Source organism: Phyllopteryx taeniolatus, chromosome 9 (assembly GCF_024500385.1).
Source record: "Phyllopteryx taeniolatus isolate TA_2022b chromosome 9, UOR_Ptae_1.2, whole genome shotgun sequence".
Lineage (NCBI taxonomy): Eukaryota > Metazoa > Chordata > Actinopteri > Syngnathiformes > Syngnathidae > Phyllopteryx > Phyllopteryx taeniolatus.
The window spans coordinates 9945292-9970365 of NC_084510.1; the positions used below are offsets into that span (position 1 = coordinate 9945292).

The following is a 25074-nucleotide window of genomic DNA, read 5'->3' on the forward strand; positions in this document are numbered from 1 at the left end:
CCACACAGGCGGGGCCGGGAATTGAACCCCGGACCTCAGAACTGTGAGGCAGACGCTCTAACTGTATTTCCCCAAAAGCCAGCCGCCATAACCATCCTACATTCTTGCCATCTTATATAGCCTTATGAAAATATCACGCTGTGAGTTAGTCAGCCTATGCCTGTGGGACATTTGCATGTTCTCCACATCTCTGGTTGGCAGGTGATGTATTAATGGGATGCTCCTCCATATGCAGGAGAAAGGTGTTTTGGGAAGGCATACATAGGCAACCAACAATGGTAGCTTTCAAGATGTGCACCACACACACACACACACACACACACACACACACACACACGCAGCTTTCGCTTTGTGAATGTGTTTTTTCTTCTGCGGAAAGTCACTGAGGGATGCTCATCCGCTTATTCTGTCAGATGCGATAGGGACTGGCCGTAAAACCCAAATCCACACTCACCACTGCAAAAACTGGTAGAACGAGCAGAGCCAGCTGCTAATGGACCGTTTGCTGATTGCAAAGCTCTGATGGGGCACTCCAGCACCTATTAAAAGTCCCGTGCTTGGAACATATTTCACTCTCAAGCCTCAAGCGCTGGAGGGTGATGACGTGAAGGGGCATCCTCACTCACCCTCTGTCCACACCCTCTTAGCCATTTTTCGCACATGGACACACACAAACAATGATCCTGAATTATAATGAGCTGACGGCTCAACTTGCACGTCTGCCCTCGTTGCGGACGGGAGGCTGGGCTGTCAAGAACGGTGGGTTGATCAAGTATGCTTCGTGTGCTGATGAAGATGTGAAGCAGAAGTGGGCAGTTTGACTTTAAGGCGTGCGATGCGACTCTTTCAACTCTCTCTCAACTCTCTCGCTCACTCGCTCTCTCTCTCTTCCCAGCTGGGCTACGTTGCAATGCACACATGCTCACTCACACGAGCGCTCTGCCTGGGATACAGACTCTCCACTTAGTGGCTCGGAGAGAGGACCGAGGCTCACAGCTTCTCAATGAGGGGACGCGGCCAAGAGGAGACAGAGCAGTCATTCCTCGGGAGCCTTCCGCTGCATGCGTGACAAGGTGTGTGAGGGTGTACAAAAGAAGCTCCCGGTCATCGCAACATAGGAGTTGGAGGAGAGGAGAGCAAGGCAACGGCTGAGACCAGAAGGAGAGGAAAAGAGAGCTCCACGTGTGAAGCTGATACAGCAGTGACATGATGAGCCGCCGCTTGCGTCAAGCAGACCTGAGGCTGCGCTGGGCTCGGTGACTCTTTGTGTTTGCGAGGGATTCAAAAGAAGACTATCCAGGGACTATCCAGAAAAGAAAAAAAGAATTTCAGGCAGGCATCCCAGGTTTCCACAGTATGGGTGAATTTAAAGAGGCGTGAGTCCGCTGGGGGAAGCAGCCATTCGAACCGAGCCTTGGTCCTCCTCAACTTACTGCTCAGGTAATGGCGTGCGTCACACTGTTTTTTTTTTTTTTGGGGGGGGGGGGATGTGGGTACATCTGACGGGAGAGCTGCAACTTTGTGAAACAAACTGTCACATGCCGCTCTACATTGATGTGACTGCAGCAAATATCTGAAGGCTGAAATTGGGCGTGTCATGCAAACTCAATACTGATGTGATGCGTTATGTGTTTGAAAATGCAAAAAGTTTACATGCAGTTGTTAAGTCATCGTGACGCCGACTGCTGCTGCGGGGGTGACAGCGGTCTCGTGCACGCATGTGTGATTACATCCATGCAAGTCTACGATCTCACCCTGGTTTGAAGAAAACAAAAGCTGCGCTCTGGTCGAGGTGCGGCACTGACTGCTTAAAAAAAAAAGAGAGAGAGAGTTGGTTATGTTATAATATTTAGGCATGTTTTTGTTTTCCCCCCAAAACCCTTTGGTAAGATGTTTAAGATAATTTATGGATGCCTAATTAGAGCTTTAGTTCGAAATTGTATGGCTGTATTCCACTACAAACGCAGAGTGGAGCGTCTTTCCCTCACCAAAAGAATGTTTATGGGTTAACAAAAAAAACAAAAAAAAAACAAAACCAAAAATAAAAACATAGCTGTTTGTTGTCTGGTTAAAAAGAGAGCAGATTTAATTCACTTAATCACAAATTAAACAAATTATCTTATTTAACACAAGTTATGACTGACTCATGTTTTTAAATGAGACGTAAGCATGTGTTTCAAGGATCAAAAGAAACAATCAGCTGGTCAATCGTTTTCTAAAATAAACTTTTTCAGTTCCATTAGTGATCCTAAACTTTCTGAAACTATCCAAATATCAAACTTTTCAGTCTCAGATACAGGTCAAAAGGTTTTAGTTTGTAGATTGTACAAACATTGTTATGCCTCATAGTCACAACAAATCAAGTTTGCTTTCCTGGTACAACATTTGAAGCATTTCTTAAAATTCAATTCATCTTCATCTGTGAGAGGCTTTGGTTTGATTTTCAAAATGACACTGTAGAATATTCACATTTAGGTCATATTATTTGGTTCCATTACACCATACTTTCAGTAAAAAAGTGTCATGTAATATTTGTTGTCAGTGGAAATTAAATTTATTCCAGACAGTGTGGGATATAAAGAGAAAGGGAATGCAAATGATTAATTTACTCTTTTTTCCTGCATGGTAATCAATTGTCAATCACAGTTTAGTTCAGAGAAAGTGTGTAATGTGCCATAATGCAGTGTATTCAATGGAGACAAAAACTAATAAGACCTAGAAAATAGAGTATCTTTAATAAATCAGAGATTTGCGCTGTCACCATATGCAAAGGCACTGATAGAAGACATCAGCAACTGTTTTTTTTTTTCATAATCGTTTTGTGTTATACAGGTGACATGTATTTTATTTGAAAAAACAAATCATGCATGGTTGTAATTGACGAAACCAGATGAACCTTTTTCCGCATGTATTATATGGGGTCAATGTGACTCAGTCCCAAAGGACTGGATGTACTGTGTGGGTGTGCAGGTTTGAATGATATTGCTCAGCAAAACTGTATGAAAGTCTATTTCTTTCTTTTTTGAATACCAGCTTCCTGACCACTGTTGAGCTGTATAATGGTGTCACAGTGTATACTACGGTTTCCTCCCATGTTCCAAAAACATGCATGTTATCTTAATCGAAGACTGAATTGCCCTGATGTAGGATTGTGGATGGGAGTCTATAAGTGTTTGACATTGACCTGTACCAAGGTGTACCCAAAGTCAGCAAGGATAAACTCCAGCTCACCCACGACCCTGAACAGGATAAAATGTAAAATAACCTTTGGGATTAATACCCTGTCTTATTTAGAAATAAATAATACGTTTTATTCAAATTGTGTGTGTGTAACATTTAACAGAGATATGATTTTATTATTATTTAAAATGATGTCCAACGTGATCAATGTGTGGGTTGTCACCAGATAACCTTTCTAAAAAAAAACTAAACAAAAAAAACAAAAAACAGGCTGATATATCAAAATATTTGAGACAGAAAGTTTCTACGGTCGGCTGATGACCAGTCCAGGGTGTACCGTACACCACCTACGGCCCAAGTGAGCCGGAATAGCCTAACAAGGACAAGTGGTATAGAAAATTGATGGGTGGATGGATGGACAGGAAGTTGCATTAAAATGTTAATATATTTAAATACAATAACCAATGAAAACTAAATAGTGTCTTTGGTCCTCATAACAATACAGAATAGAGCATTCATGAGTTGTTAATGTTCTAAAAGTTTTTAAGAAGTACGCCTTGTGGTATTCACTCTCAGTCTATGCCAGTGATTTGGGGATGAAGATGCCTCTCCTCCCAAGTGACACTGATTTTGAGGGGGGGGGGGGGGGGGGTGATAAAGGTCCTGCTGCTTCCTGCTGAAGTTGCAAATCGTCTCCTTTACCTTGCTAGAATTTTGGACATTGTTGTCATGGTAGCTGGCTTTGTCTCTTTCGCTCTCTCTTCAAGTCAGCTCACTGTCACAGACAAGGCCAAGCATGGGGTTTTACATCAGCCGATTTAAAGTGATGCTGATGCACCCCTGCAGTCATACTGTACTGTATATAGTTTTGTTTTCATCCCTATTAACTAACTACAGTAACACTCATCCATACACATGAATAACCTCCTCCAGTTACTATATATAGCAAAGGTCCCTCCTATTAGACAACCCACAGCACGCAAAAATCAATATAAGAGTGAATGTGTATTATACATAAATAAGCAACTCAATGACAAAACAGTAGTTATACTCCATGTAAGCTATTAAAGATAGCAAAGAAAACCAGCCCTCTTTCTTTCCAACAACCTGATTTACACACTTGCTCATCCAAGAGAATTGAATACAGTCATCCATTGTATTTACCACTTATCCTTATTAGAGTCGTGGGTGAGCTGGCACCTATCCCAGCTGACTTTGGGCAAGAGACAGGGTACACCCTGAACTGGTCGCCAGTCAATCGCAGGGCACATATAGACAAACAACTATTCACACTCATGAAAAATTTAGAGTCTTCAATTAGCCGAACAGGCATGTTTTTGCAAACACAAAACACTCCAAAAAATTGGAGTACTCACGCAATCACAGGGAGAACAGGCAAACTCCACACAGGAGGGCTAGAGTCTGGATTCAAACCCATAACCTCTGAAATGTGAGGCAAACGTGCTGATCATCAATCCTGTAATTGGAAGCGCCAAGTAAATTTCCATAATTCATTTTCAAACGAAACAGTGCCATTGTACAGGGAAGTAGATGTTAGCACATCTTCCTCGCAGACAAATGAGTTTCAATCAACTCTGAACTTTCTGTGTGGAGTTTGCATGTTACCCTTGTGTTTTCTCTGAATACTGCATTCATAAAACCATGCCTATTAGGTTAATTGAAGATGAAATTGTCCATCGGTGCATACGTGACTGTGGCACATATTGATGGACTTTTAGTCTATCAATAAGTGCTTTGTAACCCACCTCTTCCACGGTGTCAGCTGGGATAGTCTCTAGTTTACCCATAACCCTGAACAGGATAAGCATCTGAAAATGGATGAATAATTGAACTAATTGAACATGCCAAACAGACAAATGATAGTTTTGTAACCGATGACATGAACCTAAGACAAAGCGCCTCTGCATTAGCCAAGACACAGTTCTACTGACTGAAACAGAATTTGGTTTGCATGTGTCATTAAGCAGAGAGCAGCTTACTTTAGAGGCATGGGTAAACCCTGTGACACTTATATTATCTTCTTTATTAATAATGATTGACAAATAACAACCCTCACTCTATGACAGGTAGGATAGTCCTATCTTTTGTTTACTGATATCAAGTGTGTGTGCGCGTGTGTAAATATGCACAAAGACAAGTTGCATTAATACTCTGATCCCTTGTCTCACAATCTGTGCAGAATGTCCTGGTTTTTGGCCATGTGGGTCAACCTCAGCTTCTTGTTGTTGTGTCAGGCTACACTCTACCAGACCATCCAGCAGCACCATGTGGCCCGGCCTGGCCGCACTGACATTCTCACCCTGGGTAAGTGTACAGCTTTGTCCGATTTACAGCACTGTGTTTGGATGTGAGGTGTGACTTCCTCCACTGGGTCTACACTTCTCAGCTTTGGCTGTGTAAAAGCAGCTGCTGCTATATGCCAGGATGATTTGCCACAGTTGTATACTGTAACATGATGATTCACCATGCTTGCAGCCATACACAATAAGGACAGAGGAATGATGACTAATTGTGCCTTTAATTTGCTTCAGATTTACTCATACGCCCATGCTCATATACATATTAGGTTATTTATGAAAAGATACACAATTTGATGTTGTGGCGTTTCCTTCTACACTTCATCCAACATTGTGAGTTAGTTGGCAAGAAGATGATTTGGGGTGAGAAATTGGTGACAATTGCACCCTGAGTCTTGTTGGCAAATGACTACAACAAGCTTGAGGCAAAAACCCCCATTAATGTGCTGGTAGCCAAGGGAGCTTTGATCTCTGTGCCTTGGATGGAAATGACAATTATGTTTCCCTCTTTTGTAATGAAAACCTTTGGCAATTAAGCCAGACGCCTTCTGCACTGCAGGGGCAACTGAGAAGGGAAGCAGCCGAGGCAGATTTAATTCTCTGATTATGAAAAAGCTTACTAGCATCGGTAATGGTATAAGAGGGAGTGCTACGGGTAAGGGGAGCTTTTTTAGTCGAAAGCAAAAAGGCTTTCTTTAAGCCTCTAACAATGAGCGTTCCATCCCTTGCTGAACCGTCAGACATTAGCGGGGATTCAGTCCGGAAACCAAGCGTCTGTTAAACAGACGCTATCTTCTGCTTAGTTCTCCCTGTGCTATGCATTCCATTTTGATGCACAGAAAAAAAAAAAGACACAAAAAGCCAAATACATGCCTGTTTTAGAATGCTGGCAACTTTAAGCAGCATGTCAGAAAACTTACTTACAGTAGTTCTATGATGAAACAGCTGACACATAAAAATCCAAACTATGATCGGAAGCTCTCCAAGCATACTGCTGCTGTTAATTGGAACAAGGGGTTGACGGCTGAGCAACAGAGAGATATGAATGAATTTTTAAAGGATAGCTTTCCTCCCAGAGTTCCTTTTTTTTTGACAGGTGGCAATTCGGGTTTGGTGCCAAAAATGTACAAGTACGTGCAAGCCTCAGTAAGTGTCTTTTGAATAATGCAGTGGTCCCGGAGGGAAACAGCGGGAAAAAAATAGCCTTCCTCCCCACCCTCAGCGCGTATCGAGAAGAGTCGTCCAGGATGGTTTCGTCTCAGAGCTCTCTGGAAGTTTCCTTGTAAGACTAACTAACTGCATTAAAATGGGAAGTCATGTACTGTACACATTTTGCACGTTAATGCAGAATCTTCCTACTGGCAAAATTGTGGTTTGACATTTTCATGGATCACCCAAGGATGTCCGAGCTTTGTTCAAGACATGTTTTGATCTTTTTAAAGATCAAATTTGTTGTATATGTCACTAGACTGATTTCATCTGAATAGTAGCACCAGAAGGAACATTCACTCAGACACCCGTCGGATTATATGTTGTTTTAACTTGTTTCTTACACAAGCAAGGAAAAGTTTTCAAATTAGCAATCGTTGTTGTACAGTCATAATGTCAGCATACGTTTTGATATTCCACTCTAATCTGCTGGCGTCCGAGGGATGATTGTCAATCACAACTATGCACTTGGAGATATACTCTATGCCTAACCATTTTTTGACTGCTCGTGGGCAATGTAGCATCCGTACAATTTACTGTATCATGTTTTTCTTCTGAAAAGGATTAAGCTGACATTCAATCTTACTCAGCCGTTGAGTGCCACTAACCAGAACTGCTTTCTCAAAATTGAAATGTTATGATGACTACTTGAATTAGAATTGATTTTATAATTTGAGAATGTCTCCAGTTTCACCGAGGCTGGTATCCTCAGATATAAACAGATGTGGCTGTGTGGCAAATACATATGCATTCTTGTAAAAGCTATTGCCCCTTATACTTGAACACTCTGTCTTCTAAAATCAAATGATTTATTTCATGTCTAAAACCAGAATGAATGCATACTTGATATCTTCTCATTAGACATGTCATGCCCTCTGCGGCACGCTGCCCCTAACACAAGAGACAAATTAAATAATGTTTTTTTTTTTCAAATTGATAGTGTCAGGGAGGTACCAATATAACATTGTTTTTGGGGTTGCATTGCAGTGGTGCCAGTGCCGGCGTCATTGGGGGACATTGAGTTACTGTGTCCCCTGCAGCCCCCGCCCCGCCCCGCCCCTTGCAGTGTAACCTTTTCATGCCAAACTTAACATATTTTCTTAATCACACAACGCACAATGCTCCAAAGAATAAAAGACCGACTTGGTTCAGCTGGCATTTGAGGGACGTAACCCCAAAATGCACAAGCAAGTGGAAGGACACCGTGGCGTATAGAAAAATGCTTGCCGTCTAAACTCTTCTCAAGCTAAGCCGTGGGTTTGATTTACCCCATCGTTGCAGGCGTGCCTCACACACAGCATCTCAGCTTGTTATTTGTAATAAAGGTGTAAGAAGTCAACCAGATAATGTAATGACATTTGTGCATTACAAATGGACAAAAAATAAATCACAATTGTCCTGTTGGATAACATTTGACAAATCACCCTATATCCATTTTGCAAAAAAATGCTGACATTGCATACATCAAAATTAGTTCAAGATCTTTTTTTTTTTTTTTTTTTTGCCATCCAAAATGTTTCTATGACAAATAGGTGCACTGAGGCAGAGATTGAGTAACCAGTCGCCTGACTGCTTTGTCACCTGTTCAGGAAGCAGCGCAACTCTCTTTCTGGCAAGCCTCTAACCTCCCTCACGTCCTGCTTGTGCACCTGAAGATTGATGGTGGCCTGATTCTGTGCAGGCAATTCCGCTCTCTCAAGAAATAATCCACTTCATTGACAGATGTGCTGAATTTGACATGACACACACAGGCCGGGCCGTCACTTTATTCACCTGCTAGAGCAATGTGTACAAGTGCTCACTGCCAAGAAACACTGGAGAAACCAGGCCATGTTAGACAGCACAAAGTATTGCATTCTATTACAAGTAAGTGTATTAAAGTAAGTGTAACCAAGTCGTATTGTACATCTGTCAGGGCTGCCAAAACAAATTATAGCTGGCTAATCTTCACATCATTCACTCAGGGTCACGTACTTGTACGACGTGTCATACAACATTGTCATTATGTTGTCAAAAAAGGAACTATACTTATTGTTACGCAAACAAAATGTATACAGACAGCATATTCATTGTGCATCAATACCCAGAAGGGCACTCTGAAGATAACTGCATTTTAGCTGGTGTTTTATTTTACTATGAATCTGACAGAGCAGTTTACGAGAGCCTCAGATCTAATAGATGAGCGTTATTCCTGGGCCAGGTGCAGCTGTAAAACTGACCCGTAACTCTTTTGAAGCAGCATTGAGCGGATGTCGTGTTAACCATTTTTTTGCTCAGTGTGTGTTCGGTTTAATACACACTTCTCCTGTTATTACACAACGTAGCTTCTGTTGAAGGTGATAACAAAAGGCTGAAATTATATACATTTTGACTGGCAGCTGCTGGTCTGCTAATGCACATAAGAAGGACGAAATCACAAAGAGGAGGTTTATGGTATCCAGGGGTGTCAAACTCATTTTTGTCGCTATGGTTTCCGTCAGAGGGCCGTTACGCCTGTGACTCATTATTATAGATACACGGCAAATTGATGGCTAACTAGTTTTTAAATTAGAAGTCAAAGATAATATTTTGTTCAATAATTGTTGAGGGTTTTTAGTAACAAAAAAATGCTTTCAATATCTCAACGTGGTTATTTATTACATAATTTGATGACACATAATTTGAAATTTTGGTACTGATTTTAGCAAGAATCATGCAAGTTGATGCACATGATTTGCTTTCACGGGCCACATAAAATCTTGTGCTGGATTTGGCCCCGGGGCCTTGAGTTTGACATCTGTGGTATAAGGTATAAAAGTCTAATTTTGGATAATTTTGACATTGGCATTTTGACACAGAGCAACATATTGGCCATAGCCTAAGTATACCTCCTAAGAGTTAGGTGAGTATAAAATGATTGACTTTCCGTGTCTTATGCCTTTCTGTGGCTTTTTTTGCAACATGTTGTCAAGGAGAAGGAGAAGCCTCATTAACAAGGGGTGATCAGAGAAGAGGAGAGCTCTCTTCGAGACTTCTTGGGGAAAAACAGGCAAATTAATTTTCTTAGCCACAACACATCAAGCACATAATCACATGCAAAGGCTGTGTTTTAATAAACTCAGCCTCAATGCTTCTCACAACCTGTCCAAACACTGTAAAGCTGGACTAAGTCTCTACGTATCCATTAAACTTGAGGTTTTTATTTTTGGATCTAAGGGTTGCATTCTCTTCTGGCAGAAGGAAACAAGATGCAGCATGTGAAACCCTGTGCTTTATTTAGGGTAGCTGTGTTTGGGCAAATGAGGGCGGATATGAAGTGATTCTCATGGATTTTGTTATAATGTTTTGAAATGCAAAGAAATCTTTTTCAACTTGGAGCTCATTTCCATAGTCGAAGCAGACTCATCATTACAATCGCTGTGAGTTAGCAGGAGAAACACATGCGCGCATGGGCTTTTTCTACATTGTCTGAATTGGCAATCTTGAAGTTTCTCCTGTGGAGGTGTTGTAGCTCCTATGAAATTCATTCATCGACACAACTCACAAGAACATCTTTCCACATAAGCTGTCCGAGCTTTTGTTAAACCATTAAATCAGCTTAATTTCCATCCTCATTGTAGTGCGGGGACTAATTAGTGTGGGAAATTCATGGCTAAATAAAATTCAATTAAATTCCTCCACGCGAATACAGTATATGCTGTGGTAGTCATATTTTTATGATGTTGGTGAAAATAAAATGATCTGACAGGCACTGTGAGCTCATGGGGAATACAGGAAAATACTTTACACACAAAGTGCACATATACATGACATAAAATAGCAGTTTTCTACTATTCAAAATATAGCGCCAACACGACTCGAATCAGACTGGAGTCGCCAATCTTAGGACTTGTGACTTGCTTGGCCAATACTTTGGAAGACTCAACTTGAGAAGTATTTCTTTTTACAGTTGAAAATATGCATTTTCAACATAGTGTTCTGTTTGTTTGGTATTTCTGTTCACACCAAAAGCAACATAAGAATTTTGCTGTCTACTCCAACCACTTTCTATCTTTCAAACACACTCAGGTCACCACTCTACTTCCACTCGTTCCCGCCCCTCTGGCTTTCTCATCTAATCACATATCAAGACTCAGCCTGCACACATCATTGGAACTTATAGAACTCTTAACACAATTTGACATTTGACTTAACATATAACTGCCAGGGTCATTAGAGATTTCAAAGGCACATTCTTAGCGTCAATAAATTAGGTAAACTGTTGTCAGCTACTCTAATGTAACTTGCTATAACACAGCTCATTAGTATAGATTGTATTAATGTAATGTAATATTCGTTGTTTTTTTTAAATGGTCACCACAGCATATGAAACATAACCTTTAAACATAACCTTTAAAAGAAGGGAATTGTCATTTGGTTCACTATGAACTGTGACACTGGTCCTAAATGAGCCACCCGTATGAGTGATTGAATAGGGTACATATGTGCAACACACTTCAACATTCTAAGAAATAGGTCAAAGCAATTCTGGCACAGGTAAATGGTGGAACCCTATAGCAGGAGACTGGGTCAAAGCACCCTTAGGAACCTAAACATCTAAATTGTCTTTTGTTTTACACAAGATGTCTTAAAGTGCTACCAAAGATGACAAAATCCGATTGTCAAGTTCCCTTTGTGTCGCATCGTATTGTACTTGTATAAATAAATGATAGACTTATATTTAACCTTTGTCCAAAGACACCAGCCACAAAGAAACAAACTATTTGCAAGTTCAGAGTCAATCTATCATGCCATCAACCCATAGTTATGCTCGTTATCGCAGCTTTCACAGGAAGTCCGCTAACCTGTTTTCCGGGTTTGGTCACGTGACATTCCGCATAAAGTGGATTAAAGTAAACGGGAAAAACGAAAAATGCAGACATTTTTTTCCACATTATTTTTTTTGCCATAAATCAACATTTTTAAGGTTGGCTACATGTTTATGTCATGGACAATGTTTACTATTAGATGTAATTTTCTATTAGCCATGTGAGAAGCACATCCAATTATATTTGACCTGCAGAAAACAAACAATGCATTTAGTATGCATGAAATGAATTTCATAATCAAAGTTGTTTTTCCATTTTACTTTTATGTAGGGCTGGGGAAAAAAAAGTTAACTAACTCGGCTAAGTCGACTCCAAAACGCAGTGTTGGATTAATGGCGTGGGGTCAACATTTTGAATTAAAAAAGGGTGCAAATAATGTCCTTTGTAATTACTGCCAAGTGGCGCTGGTTGTAGATTCTACTATGATCCAACACATAAACATCAAACACCCACATCCAATTCGATAAGCAGCTATGCCAGTACACAAGCTAAAGCGTTTTTTTTTTTTTTTTTTTTTTTACTTACTGCATTTTAATATACCGTACCATTGGTGGTTAGAACGCACTGTATGGTGTTACATGAGGAGGAGACGCACCAAGATATCATGTTAAGATTGCTGCTGCTTGTATTAATATGTTTGACGCAGCTGGAAAGTAGCAATGCTAGGCTAACCCGTCTGCATTTACAACACTTGAAAACTGGTCCCGCAGTACTGAACATCCCAGTCTCGACAATGTACGTCCTATCACTACTTTACTGCAGTACAACATTATTCACTCATCTTTGTGCCTGGGTAAACTGTCATCGTTCATTAACATTGAACATTATTATCTTTGTAAAACCAGAATTGTTGCCACAACCATACCATTTTTTTAATGATCTTGAGCTATAATGGGCTGCCTCCTCAAAAAAGCAGCTAGCTGTACGCTTTCCATTTTTCAGCTACCTCACAGGTATGCCGTAGAGTCTTTTGCAGTCTTATAATTAGTAGCGGCTGGTGGAGTTTTCTCCAGAGAGGGTGCTATATATATATATATATCCATCCATCCATTTTCAAAATAATTGATGACACAGCTATTCTGTTTAAAGATGTGCTATTCATTGTTACCACTAGAATAATACCAAGGAATATACATTGATTGACATTGACAGGACTCCCCGAGGGACACGGTCGAACACCTTCTCCAAGTCCACAAAACACATGTAGACTGGTTGGGCGAACTCCCATGCACCCTCAAGGACCCTGCCGAGGGCGTAGATCTGGTCCACTGACGAAAACCACACTGCTCTTCCTGGATCTGAGATACGACTTCTTGACGGACCCTCCTCTCCAGCACCCCTAAATAGACCTTACCAAGGAGGCTGAGGAGTGTAGCTGTAGTTTGAACACACCCTCCGGTCCGTCTTCTTAAAAAGGGGAACCACGACCCCAGTCTGCCAATCCAGAGGCACTGTCCCCGATGTCCACGCGATGTTGCAGAGGCGTGTCAACCAGAACAGCCCCACAACATCCAGAGCCTTTAGGAACTCCGGGCGAATCTCATTCAGCCCCAGGGCCTTGCCACAGTGGAGCTTTTTAACCACCTCGGTGATTATCTTCCCCCACCATCGGAGCCAACTCACCACCAGGTGGTGATCAGTTGACAGTTCCGCCCTTCTCTTCACCCGAGTGGCCAAGACATGCGGCCGCAAGTCCGATGACACGACCACAAAGTCGATCATCGAACTGCCAAGGTCCCCGCTCAGGGGGTGAGCCCATGGGAAGGGGGGCCCACGTTACCCTTTCGGGCTGTGCCCGGCCGGGCCCCATGGGTGCAGACCTGGCCATCAGGCACTCGCCTTCGAGCCCCACCTCCAGGCCTGGCTCCAGAGGGGGGCCCCGGTGACCTACGTCCGGGCAAGGGAAAACTGAGTCCGTAGTTTGTCGTCATCATAAGGGGTCTTTGACCCGTGCTTTGTCTGGTCCCTCACCTAGGACCTGTTTGTCATGGGTGACCCTGCCAGGGGCATAAAGCCCCAGACAGCTAAACTCCTAGGCTCATTGGAACACACAAACCCCTCCACCACGATAAGGTGAAGGCTTCCAGGAGGGGTTAATATACATACTCTGCATACATACATGCATAAATACATACATGCTGGGTGTATCAGTGTCAATATTATACTTCCCTCTTGCACTAATTGTATAAATACTGCTGTAGTGTAATTGAACTATATTTATTACTTACCCAAGACCAACAAGCAACACATTAAATATTTATATATTAAAAAGTTCCTTAAATTCCTCTCAAATGCTGCTATTGTATGTTTTTTACTTTGTTGGTTCTTCTTTTATGATTAATATGAGTGTTCAGCATATTTGCAAATATTGCTGGTGTCCCAATCAAATTTTCTTCATGGAATGAATAAAACATCTACAGTATCATCCATCTATCAATCCATCTATCGATCTTTCATTTAATAGCATTGTTCCCCACTTTGTTGCAATATAGCACTATAATGATTGACTTACACTACACGTTTAAGTTCTTTCTCACCTCTGCAGCTCTGCTCTGAAGATCACCTTGGCCTTTTTGTTTCTTTTTAAACCCTTTAAACGTTAAACGTCTGTGAAACGTTTTTTGGTCTGCTGAGATACACCACCACTGTATTTACCACAGACAGTAGGGAGGGAATCTCTGAACGGAAACAGAAAAGAAAAGTCAAGCTTTAGTTTATCATTAAGTTTGGCATCCTCCAGTAGTCTCACAAACCCTACAGTTTCTCTCACAGTGGTAGTATCAAACTCTCTTGAGTCCTTCTAGGTACCAAAACACTGGAGCTTCTTTGTGTTCACAGCTCGCCCGGGAAGTTCCACCTCACTGTGCTTGCTGTTGGGAGTCTGTGGGCCACCATGCTATCAAGCATGCAGGTTCTCTTTGGAGATCTTGAAAAAATTCAGCCAGGTCTGAGATGAAATTACGCACTTTGGGATATGTGTAATCACCTGCTGCATGATGAGGTTTAGTTGGTGAGCATAGCAATGGGCATAGTGAGCGTTCACATGTACATCCTGAACCCTCTGTTGCACATCACCTGTGGCTCCTCTCATGACACTTGCACCATCATATTCTTGGGAAATGAGCTTGCTCTTCTGGTCATCAGGGAGAATAGAGCTCAGCCTATCCAGAAGTGTTGTGGCAATGGGATCAGCGTTGACACTTTGGAGATGGATGAACTCAAATAACCTCTATTGGACATGATGGGCTTTGTCAGTGTAGCTGACCACAATCACCAGCTGACACTGAGTGGAAATGTCCATTGGTTCATCAGTCTGAATGGCAACAAAATTGGCACTTGTTTCTTCAAAGATGCACTCACTCAAAACTGACAGCATGTAGTCAAGGAGTTCATTCTGTTGTCTTCAATGTTTTCATAAACACAGTGGCAGTCTGCAGGTGCTCGTGCAGAACTCTATCCAGTGATGCCACGAAATCCACTAATCCTCTAAAAACACCAGGATTTTCTGAGCCTTCACCTTCATCATGGCCACGCAGTGGAAGTTCAAATGCACAACAAAACTTAACACAATCTATTATTTTAGAGAGGATGTGCCTGTTTTTTGTCAACCTCCTTTTTGTGGTTACAAATACCTAATCTGTAGCCTTCATCAAGCTGGCAAGCAATGTTTACTTTCCCAAACATGGCTCGAGGCAGTGAATTTGCCATGTGGATCCCAGAAAGCTCATGCTTTTTGCTTTTACAGCAAAGTGTTTTAAACGTGTCAAACCTGTTCTTGTCCATGCAGAATCACATGGAAAAGCAGGCAGGGCAAACAAAACAGAGCATTTGTCTCGCTGCATGACGTTAGCCAGGCCCTGTTGCGAAACCAACTCCTAGAAAAATACCTTGTGTATTCTCTCCCTCTCTCTTTTGACTTCTGCTTGATTTCAATGTTCGATTGGTCGCGTTCTTTAAAGTTGAGCTTCTGCTGGTATGTTCTTCTCTCAATAGGTGCTGCTCTGAGAGACTTCACTGAGTTACTTAAGGTCTCTTCCGCCATTTTTCAAAATCTGCACATAGCTCTACTCGGCTCTACAATGGCGAAAACATAGAGAGAGGCGGGGGAGAGCCCGTAGACCTGAACTGAACTTGACTGACACGAACGGCGAGTGTCATTTCTTTTTAAACCCATTAAATGTTAAACGGGTGCTGGAATGCGACGTCAGCTCTCTGCAATACTGTATTTCTTGCTTTAGACTACGACCCAATGCGCACGTCAAACTTTTAACAAGAGTTTACCGTAAAACCTATGAGCATCCTGAGACCGGAAATTACATCATAAAACGAGACAGCAGCAATGAACGAATCCTTTTTACTCTTCATTAACTGTATACAATTTATCCTGCTCAACTAAAACCACATATAGAGATAATTTGTAATTATTTAACTCATCTGGGATGGGCTCCAGCCCGCCCGCGACCCTAGTGAAGATAAGCAGTTTGGAAGATGAATGAATGAAAGAAGTTTTTTTTCTTATTCTAGGTAGTCACTCCGCTGACCGGTAGGGCAGCGCCCCTGGCACCCTTATTGAGCAGCCGCCACTGCCTATAATCTACCTCCACGCTATAGATAGTAGATGTTTGATAAATTTAGGATTTAATCTAAACTAATCAACACCATGTGGTTTCTCGCTTTTACAGGCACACATGCACGGACGCATGCACACACACACACACACACACACACACACACACACAGACACACAAAATGCCTTATGTTGTAATGAAAACAGCCTTTCAAGACAAAACTAAGCAATAACTACTGGATTATTCAGGTACCAAACAGCACTCTCTTTGCGCCTGGCCTTCCCACCCCACAGCCTCCCTCCATCTCCTCACTCCTATCAGCCCCTCAGACGATTTGTCATGGATCAGATGAGACAATTTGTCATGGATTAGTGCACTTAAATGTCTGTGTGATAGTGGAAGCAGTCACTGGAAAAGCTCAGGAATCCCATTACACTGCGTTTTATGGCCAGAAAGACGGCGGGAGGAGTTCAGGTTGGATTGGCACTTTTCTTAGCCTGTGTACCATTTCTCCACATTTTCCTCTGTATATCATCAGACATTATAAAAGAGATGCATTGATAGGTATAAATTTGGAAACAAGACCAAAGATGCAGTCTCGCATCGCAGTTTGCGGGTCAAAAGTCGCATCTCAAGAAACACATTGAAAAGCAAAACTGCAAATCAGGTTTACCGGGGAGACTGTCGCGAAGACGGAAGCAGGCAATTGCGTATGTGACACAACGTGCTTACGTCACCGATGTTTGGACGCGGAAGTAAAGCACTTCGATTGAGGAGTGGGAAGACGCGACACCGAATTGAGGAGAGAGAGAACAAAAGACAGAAATGGCGAAAGTGGCATTTCATAGTGAAATGCAAGGCGAGCATCTGTTCGTTGTAACACTGATCTTTCCCTCCACCGAGTATGACTCCGCGTCACGGGACCTGAGAGACAGAGGTGAAGTTTAACATAGCGCAAATCAGTGAGCTTACCGTAATTTCTCGTGTATAATGCACACCCATGTATAATGCGCACCCCCAAAGTTGATTTCAAAATTCTGGAAAACCCTTCTACCTATGTATAATGTATTTTTACAATGCATGATTTTGCTTCTACCCATATGATCAAAACATGAAATATTATCTGTATTTTGTTAGTTTTTTCAAAGAATTATTCTGAAGTTCATCACCTTATTTGAACACACAATACTTTCTTTTTATTTACTTGCTCTTATTTTGAAATTCACAGCCCTACTTTTACTTCGTAAATGAGAAAACACACAGTTGTGCTCATATGTTTGATTACCCAGGCAGGATTTGTAAGATGTGTACAATTCTTTTAAGAAAACATGAAGGACCAGGCGAAACACATTTAGCTTTATTTTAATGGGATTCAAATTAAACCGTCAAGCATTTCATGAAAGCATTATCATGAAACAAAACATAACCATGAATAAATTAATGATGGTTGTTGTTCAGTCATCAGTTGTATTAAAAAACAAAAACAAAACAATATTTCACAAATTCTCCCTGGGTGTGTAAACTTATGAGCACAATTGTAGATATATGCAGTCATATGTACCCCTGTCATATTGGAATGAAAGTGTAGTCTACACCTTTTTTATAACCTCTAGGTGGCATACTAGAATGAAAGTGTACAGCTTTTTCATAACCTCTAGTTGGTGGCATAAATTGATAAAATGTGAAAGTCTTTTTCATTTTCTCCTACAACTATGTATAATGCGCAATATTGACTTTTGACAATTTTTGGGTAAAAAATGCGCATTATACATGGGAAATTACGGTAACGTCAGTCTACTTTACTAACATAATGTTAGCGCTGGGGGCTGCGGAGTGTCTCTTTTATAATTATTTAATTATGAGTACCGTCGAATGTGTGCCTTTTTTTTTTCTTTTTTTTTACCGTGACAAGGAAAGTATAACACAACCATAACAGTACATCCAGTGTGCTTTTTGCTCAGTGTAGTCACTGTGTGACATATGGCCAATCTGATAATCTGTAAGTGGTAAAACTCTGAGCCAAGTAGGTGAAAAACATGGCAAATGTGGCCAGAGAGGAATAAGAGTAAAATGGATCATCATCATGTACGCAAACAGAGGACGGTTTTGGTGAAGGAAGATGAAGGAAATATTTTTCTCTGTCGAGGTTTCTTCATTTTAGTTTTAACAAATTGAACACTTCAAAGAATATTTGTCTTATTCCTCGTCAGCTAGTCTAAGATCATAAATGCACAGCCATGAACCTGATGTATTAATATGTCACAAAATTCTAAAATGCTAGCTGCTTGAGTGATGATGCAGAAAGGCTGTTAATGCTTTTAAAAAAACAAAAAAAAAAAGTTTTATACACAATGTTCAATTCAAGAAATAAAAAGTGTTGGTTATATAAAAAAGAAAACCAATTAGTCATATGTTATTAAATGTTAGTCTTAGATTTTCTTTTGGATTCAAAATTGTTCTTTAACCAAGGAAAAATACAGTTTATCCAAATAATCTATTGTTTGATAGAATTTTCAGTAGGATACTCGAGTACTAAAATAATCGATAGCTACAGCCATACATTCAACATTTGTTTCATAAAAGCCTTGCTTTGGGTCCCTGTGCGATTAAGCTGCAAAAAATTGCTCCTCCTCCTTTCAAAGTTGCTCCTCAAATTAAGAAATGATTAGCAAAACTGCTCTTCAAAAAAAACAAATATTTTGAGCTTTGTGTTTGGGTGTGTTGCTGAAGTGCTTCAGCGAATCATTATCCACTAAAAGTATGAGTCCTGTCTTGGTGCAAGCCAATCAGAAGAAGAGTAGCGCGGGTTATCGTTTATAAATACAACGAAAACAAGAATGTTTTCCCGGATTTAATAAATTTTCATTGTTGTGGTAACACCCAGCGCGCCGCTCATGATGCAACGAGCCGCTAGCGGAACAGCGTTGGCTCCGTAGATGCAAACATCGAGGACATTTTAGGGAAAGTTAACTATTACGTTCACTAGCCGCAGGCTGACTAGCTAGCGTGCTACGGAGCTAAACAGCTCACTCTGGCTCGTTTGATTGTTGTGACATCATTTAAAATAGAGGTCACTAACTTGCAGTCCGCATCCGGAACCAGAAGCAGTCCCAGAAAGGTTATGATTCAAGACATATGGGGCTTAAGCGACACAACATATTACAGTCTTTACGGTAGTGATGAACTGTAACGACTAATCACATGCGAGTTCCGTCAGCCTTTGCCCTCAGCCAATCAAATCTGCATCGCAGGCGGTAATTACTCAAATCACAGACCGCGCACAGACCAGACAGAGAGAGAGAGAGAGAGATGGGGGTGGGGGAGAGAGAGAAAGAGAGAGAGAGAGAGAGTTAAAGACAGAGAAAGATCAGAAAATGACCGACAAAGGAAGGGAACATTTGGAACAAATGCCGCTTAAGGTGGAATGGGCAGAGTCATTTTTGTTTGTACTTCTCAGTGGGATGTTCCCACTGGGAGATCTTATTACAGTGTATTACAATACATATGTGAAAATCCATTATGAAACAAAACTAAGGTTTTGAATTAAAATAACCTCTAAAACGGCTCAGTTAAGATACGTTAAATTAAAATATTTAATCCATCCATCCATTGTCCGTACCGCTTTATCCTCACTAGGGTCGCGGGCATGCTGGAGCCTATCCCAGCTATCTTCAGGCGAGAGGTGGGGTACACACCGAACAGGTCGCCAGCCAATCACAGAAAATATTTAATTATTATTATTTTTATTTTTTTTATTGTTTGAGACTTCACTGTTGTGTCAAGATGCCAAACAGAAAAGGGGAAACTCAAGTTTTTTTTGTCTTAAATTCAGCACTTTATTGAAACACCAATAACTTTCTATTTTTATCTACTTCCTCTTATTGTGAAATGCAGCCTTACTTTTATTTCGTAAATGACCGAACAATACACAGTTGTGCTCATTTGTTTGATTACCAGGGCAGAATTTGTAAGATGTGTCGAATTCTTTATTATGCTCATATCATTATATCATCCATCCATTATCTGATCTGCTGATCCTCTCAAGGGTCGCGGGAGCGCTGGTGCCTATCCCAGCTATCATCGGGCAGGAGACAGGGTACACCCTGAATTGGTTGCCAGCCAATCGCAGGGCACATATAAACAAACAACTATTCGCACTCACATTCACACCTACGGGCAATATAGAGTCTTCAATTAACCTACCATGCATGTTTTTGGCATGAAAACCCACGCAGGCACGGGGAGAACATGCAAACTCCACACAGGCGGGGCTGGGGATTGAATACCGGTCCTCAGAACTGTGACGCAGACACCCTAAACAGTCGCTCACCGTGCCGCGAATCATTATATCAGTGGCATAAATAAATAAATAAATAAAATAAACATCAACAATACTATCATTTATCTTGAAAGTTTTTGGGAATATATATTGTTCTAAAGTACATGCGCTATTGTGGCAGGCCTAAACACATAATATTGAGAGACACAAAAATATTGTGCAAACAGTGTAAAGTATTAAAGATTAACAATGTAATTAAAATCTGCAATATAGCAGGACCGTGAAGCAAGAACCGTGATTAGGATTAGGATTACTGTATCTGTATTCCGTGATGATAAATTGCAGGGACTCAGCGTTCCAGGGTTGGGACTCATTGTTTCCATGACATGTGCATCCCAGGACTCACATAGTCTCAAGTGTAAAATGATCTACGGGAGTGCTCTATCAAGAGTTCAATTTCTATTTTTAAAAGTTCTGTTTTTGTTTTTCTACATAATGTTACTTATATACTCACCTCTTTCACCTCATCTAATTTTCATACAGTGTCATAGATCATTACCATCTTTATTTATACAATAAGATATGCAGGTTCTCGCTCACCTCTATGTCCCTCAAGCCCTTTAGAACTCTCCGTTTTGAGTAAAATTGCCATCTTATGTTAATGGGGTAAGCGAACGTTCTACCAGGTAATTGTGATGCAGCAGTGCTACACAATGGCATCATTTAAATCCAGTCTAGAGGGGAAATTGGGCCTCATTGAGTGTTTTGTTTCTGGCCGAGTCACTTTCTTTTCATTTACTCTGTGGCAGTCAAATTAGGTTGTCTTGACTATATTTGTTCAAATCTGTTCATGTTGTTTCTTTGCAATCTATTTTTGTGCACCTGATAGTGTTGTACAATACAAAACAAGCATATGTTTGTAGTGACAGTTATGGAAAAGTGCCAGCCAGTGGATTTTTCGGTGAGTATTTAGCTTGTGATGGGTATCTTTGATATAAGTGATGTCTCCATTTACGTGCACTTTATGCAGTCATGTCTTCTCATTATATTCTAATTTAGCAGCATATAATCAGTTTGTAGCCAAGGTGACTTTGGTCCATGCGAATCTTCATTCGCACCCTGGTGGGACAAAAATTGATTATTGGGTTTGGAATTATGGAAACACGGATTCTCTCACCCGCATACAGGTGCACTTGTCCAATGAGTGATTGAAAGTCTGTCTAAATTCTCCACCCAGGGTGCTCTGTCAGCATTGGCTTAGGTCTGTTTGTCTTGTCTGATCTGCCTGGATGAATATGTGCGCCCGCTGTGCTGAGGCAGGGACATTGTCTTCAAGACATTGGGCTCATCACAGCTTTAAACAGGCTCAGACTCGTGAGATGAACACAGCCAAGTACATGAACAAATACACAATATAGCTGTTTTACCTGCTGGTATTACATGTGCCAGTCACTTGTACAGTCCTTGGACACAATGGTGACAGACTGTGGAAAATGTTGGAGGACAATTAGTATCCAGCAGCTCTGCAATGTGTCTTCATTTGCTCCAGTTTCTGCAGCACATGTCAGCCTCACTGAGCATGGCTCAATGCCCTCATACCTTCCCAGTCTGTGCCTGTTGGCCAGGAGAGAGAGAATGAAGAATGAGATGGCATCTGCATGTGACTCTCTGTAGCGTAATGATCCAAAGGAGCTTTCTCTCTCTTGCACACGATCTGTCTCCCTGTCTCCTGTCCTTGATGCTTTTTGACCCTCACAAACTTAATCTTTCAAGGATTTGACTATATACATCAGTCCCCCCACCCCGACACACACACAAAATCTGTTATTTTTATGATGAGCAAAGTACACATAAAATTATTAACTCAGACAGGAAATGAATTAATGTATGAATTATGTATGTTTTTTCCCATTGCCCTCTGACATCAGAGGTTTGAAGTAGTTTCTGTAGTTTCCAAGCTTTTGTACTAAAAGACCTGCTTTTAGGTCTGTGCATGGAGTGCACTCCATGCCTTATTCACGTGAATAAGGTATGGAGTGAATCAGGGTTATCACAAGGATTATCGTAAGAATGATCACTTTCTCTATGAAACCTGCTTATTTCATTGCCTGAGTTGCCTGAATGGTGTAGGCGGACAAAACACTGTTAATATTAAGAGCTGATGTCGTCAAATAGCTTCGAATGTGCAGTTTTTGATTATTACGGTATATAGTTTCCTGTATGAATGTTTCTCGGAGGCATGAATGGCACGAATGTATGTTAAATGGTATTGAAATTGAAGTGTAATAAAACTGGACCTCTGATTTGATCAAATGTTATTTTTTTCTGCTGCGATAGAATTGAATCTATGTACATTAATCTATGACATCCATATTTTCCTCATGGTTGATGAAAAAGAAAGGAAAGAAAAGGGGCAGGTTATTTAAAACAGTCTCTTTCACAGTACAATTGGTTGATTATTAACTGCCGTCTTCTTAACACCCACAACCTAAAAACTAGTGGAATTGAAAATGGATAGCTTTTGAATTATTTTCTGATGTAGACATAATACTAAAGCTATGTCTTCTACTACTACTACTACTGCTAAAACTACGACTCTCAGTGGCTTCGGTCATTCCATATTGCGAGACCAATGGAATTTAAAAACAATGTCTCCAATACTGGTTGTAAAATGGTCAGTGCTTCTGTCTCACAGTCGAGAGGTTCTTTGTTAGGATCTTTACTTAGACTCTCCTGTGTGAAGTCTGCATGTTCTCCCCATGTGTGGGTTTTCTACAGGTACTCCAGCTTTCTCATACTTTGCAAAAACATGCTTGTTAGGTTAAACGGAGACTCTAAATTGTCAGTATGTGTAAATGTAAATATTAATAATGGTTTGTCTGTGGTTTAGCCTGCATGCCTGTTCTTAAAAAAATAACGCACCAGTGATGAGACATTGTGATTTCCTTGGAATGTTGTACAAGTGATTCTTTGAAAATATAAACACACAAAAAGTTTAAGATGTTGATATGTATTTTTCCTACCTTCCTTAATTCATTCATTATCATTGCTGATAATTATTTTCAGAAATCTTTAATACAATTTGTGTCTTAACATTGATGGATATTATTCATAATAATAACATAATTTAAGGTAATTTGAACTTTTTTTTTTATTTCGGAAGTGCGTATCAAAGTGGTAGCCCTTCACATTAATAAGACTCAAGAAGTATCTCTCAGTTTTGAAAACATTGATGAGCCCTTGTCTATACTGTATGTACCATGCAGTTGACTGGTGTCCAGGTGCACCCCGCCTCTTGCCCATAGTCAGCTGGCATATGTCCCGTGGCGATAATGAAGACAAGTCAGATAGACAGTGGATGAATAGATGTTTCTAAAACTACACACTGAATGCCTATTGAAAAACAATTTAATTTCCTTATTGTCTGCCTGTGCAAATCAAGCAAGGTGCTCTCCTTCCATCAGGATCAAGAAATCAAGGTTTACTTTTAGCAGATGCCAAATATAGAGTAATAGTACCCCTACTTCACATACGGTACAGTCTATGAGTGATTTTTTTATTTTTTTATTTCCCCTCAACATTACGCCTTGCATGGCAGACAATGAGCTACCAGAAGGACATAAAGCCACTTCTGTCTTAGCACTAATATTAGCTGTAGCCACCAGTATTACTCATTCACAACCTTAGTCACTTAATCTTCTCATATACACTACTAGTGGATACTCTCTCTACACATGACAGAGCATCAATCCTCTTGAATGTCTTTCAGAGCTTTTCTTATGAAGTTTTTGTCTTGTAAGGTAAATCTCCTCCTATCTGGTAAATCCTTGGAAAATCAGCATATTGTTGCAGCAATCTTATTACAATTCAAGGTTATTTGCAAGAATGGGCAGTTGTTTTCCGCAGCAAATGAGATTTGTCACCCACAACTGCCGTTGAGACAGGATTAAGTAGGTACATCTTTAAAGACCTGTATGTTTGTTTCACTGCTATTATGTTTGTTTCGCTGCTATTATGTGGTCAGTGCTATGGGGCGGGCATGCTGGAAACATTAAGTGTCATTGTTCATATTATTGACAGTTTTCTAAACTGACACATGGCCAATACACTTTCAAAAGTTGTATGAGCTTTTGTCTATTTGGTTTTGGGCAAGACAACAACAACAGAAAGTAAAGACACATCAAAACCATTTATTAGAATGAAATTGTGCTAATATTAAAAGTTGCATTGTTGAGCTGGACCAACATATGCAGTGTATATGCATATATGCAGTGTAATGTTTACCATACATTTGGTTAGTCATCAATGTTTTAAAATTCATAACGTTCTTGTGGGCAGCACGGTGAACGACTGGTTAGCACATCCGCCTCACAGTTCTGAGGCCCAGGTTCAAATCTGGCCTCGCCTGTGTGGAGTTGTCCCGGTGCCTTTGCGGGTTTTCTCTGGGTACTCCGGTTTCTTCCCACATCCCAAAAACATGCCTCGTAGGTTAATTGAGGACTCTAAATTGCCTGTACGTGTGAATGTGAGTGGGAATGGTTGTTTGTCTATATGTGTCCTGTGATTGGCTGGTGACCAAATACAGTAGGTACGGAAAGTATTCAGACACCTTCAAATTTTTCACTCTTTGTTATATTCCAGCCATTTGCTAAAATCATTTAAGTTCATTTTTT

General features: G+C 40.7%; 1 protein-coding gene across 2 annotated transcripts in view; it reads left to right on the top strand.

The window, feature by feature from the left end:
- Positions 1-897: 897 nt before the first annotated feature.
- Positions 898-25074, top strand: part of LOC133484044 (chemokine-like protein TAFA-1) — a 176880-nt gene continuing 152703 nt past the window's right edge. The window contains exons 1-2 of one of the 2 annotated variants that reach the window (XM_061786105.1): positions 898-1440; positions 5381-5505. In XM_061786105.1, the coding sequence (XP_061642089.1) occupies positions 5382-5505 (124 nt within the window). In that variant the 5' untranslated portion in view covers positions 898-1440; position 5381. The remainder of the gene's footprint in view (positions 1441-5380; positions 5506-25074) is intronic. The other variant, XR_009790277.1, reaches the window with a different exon arrangement.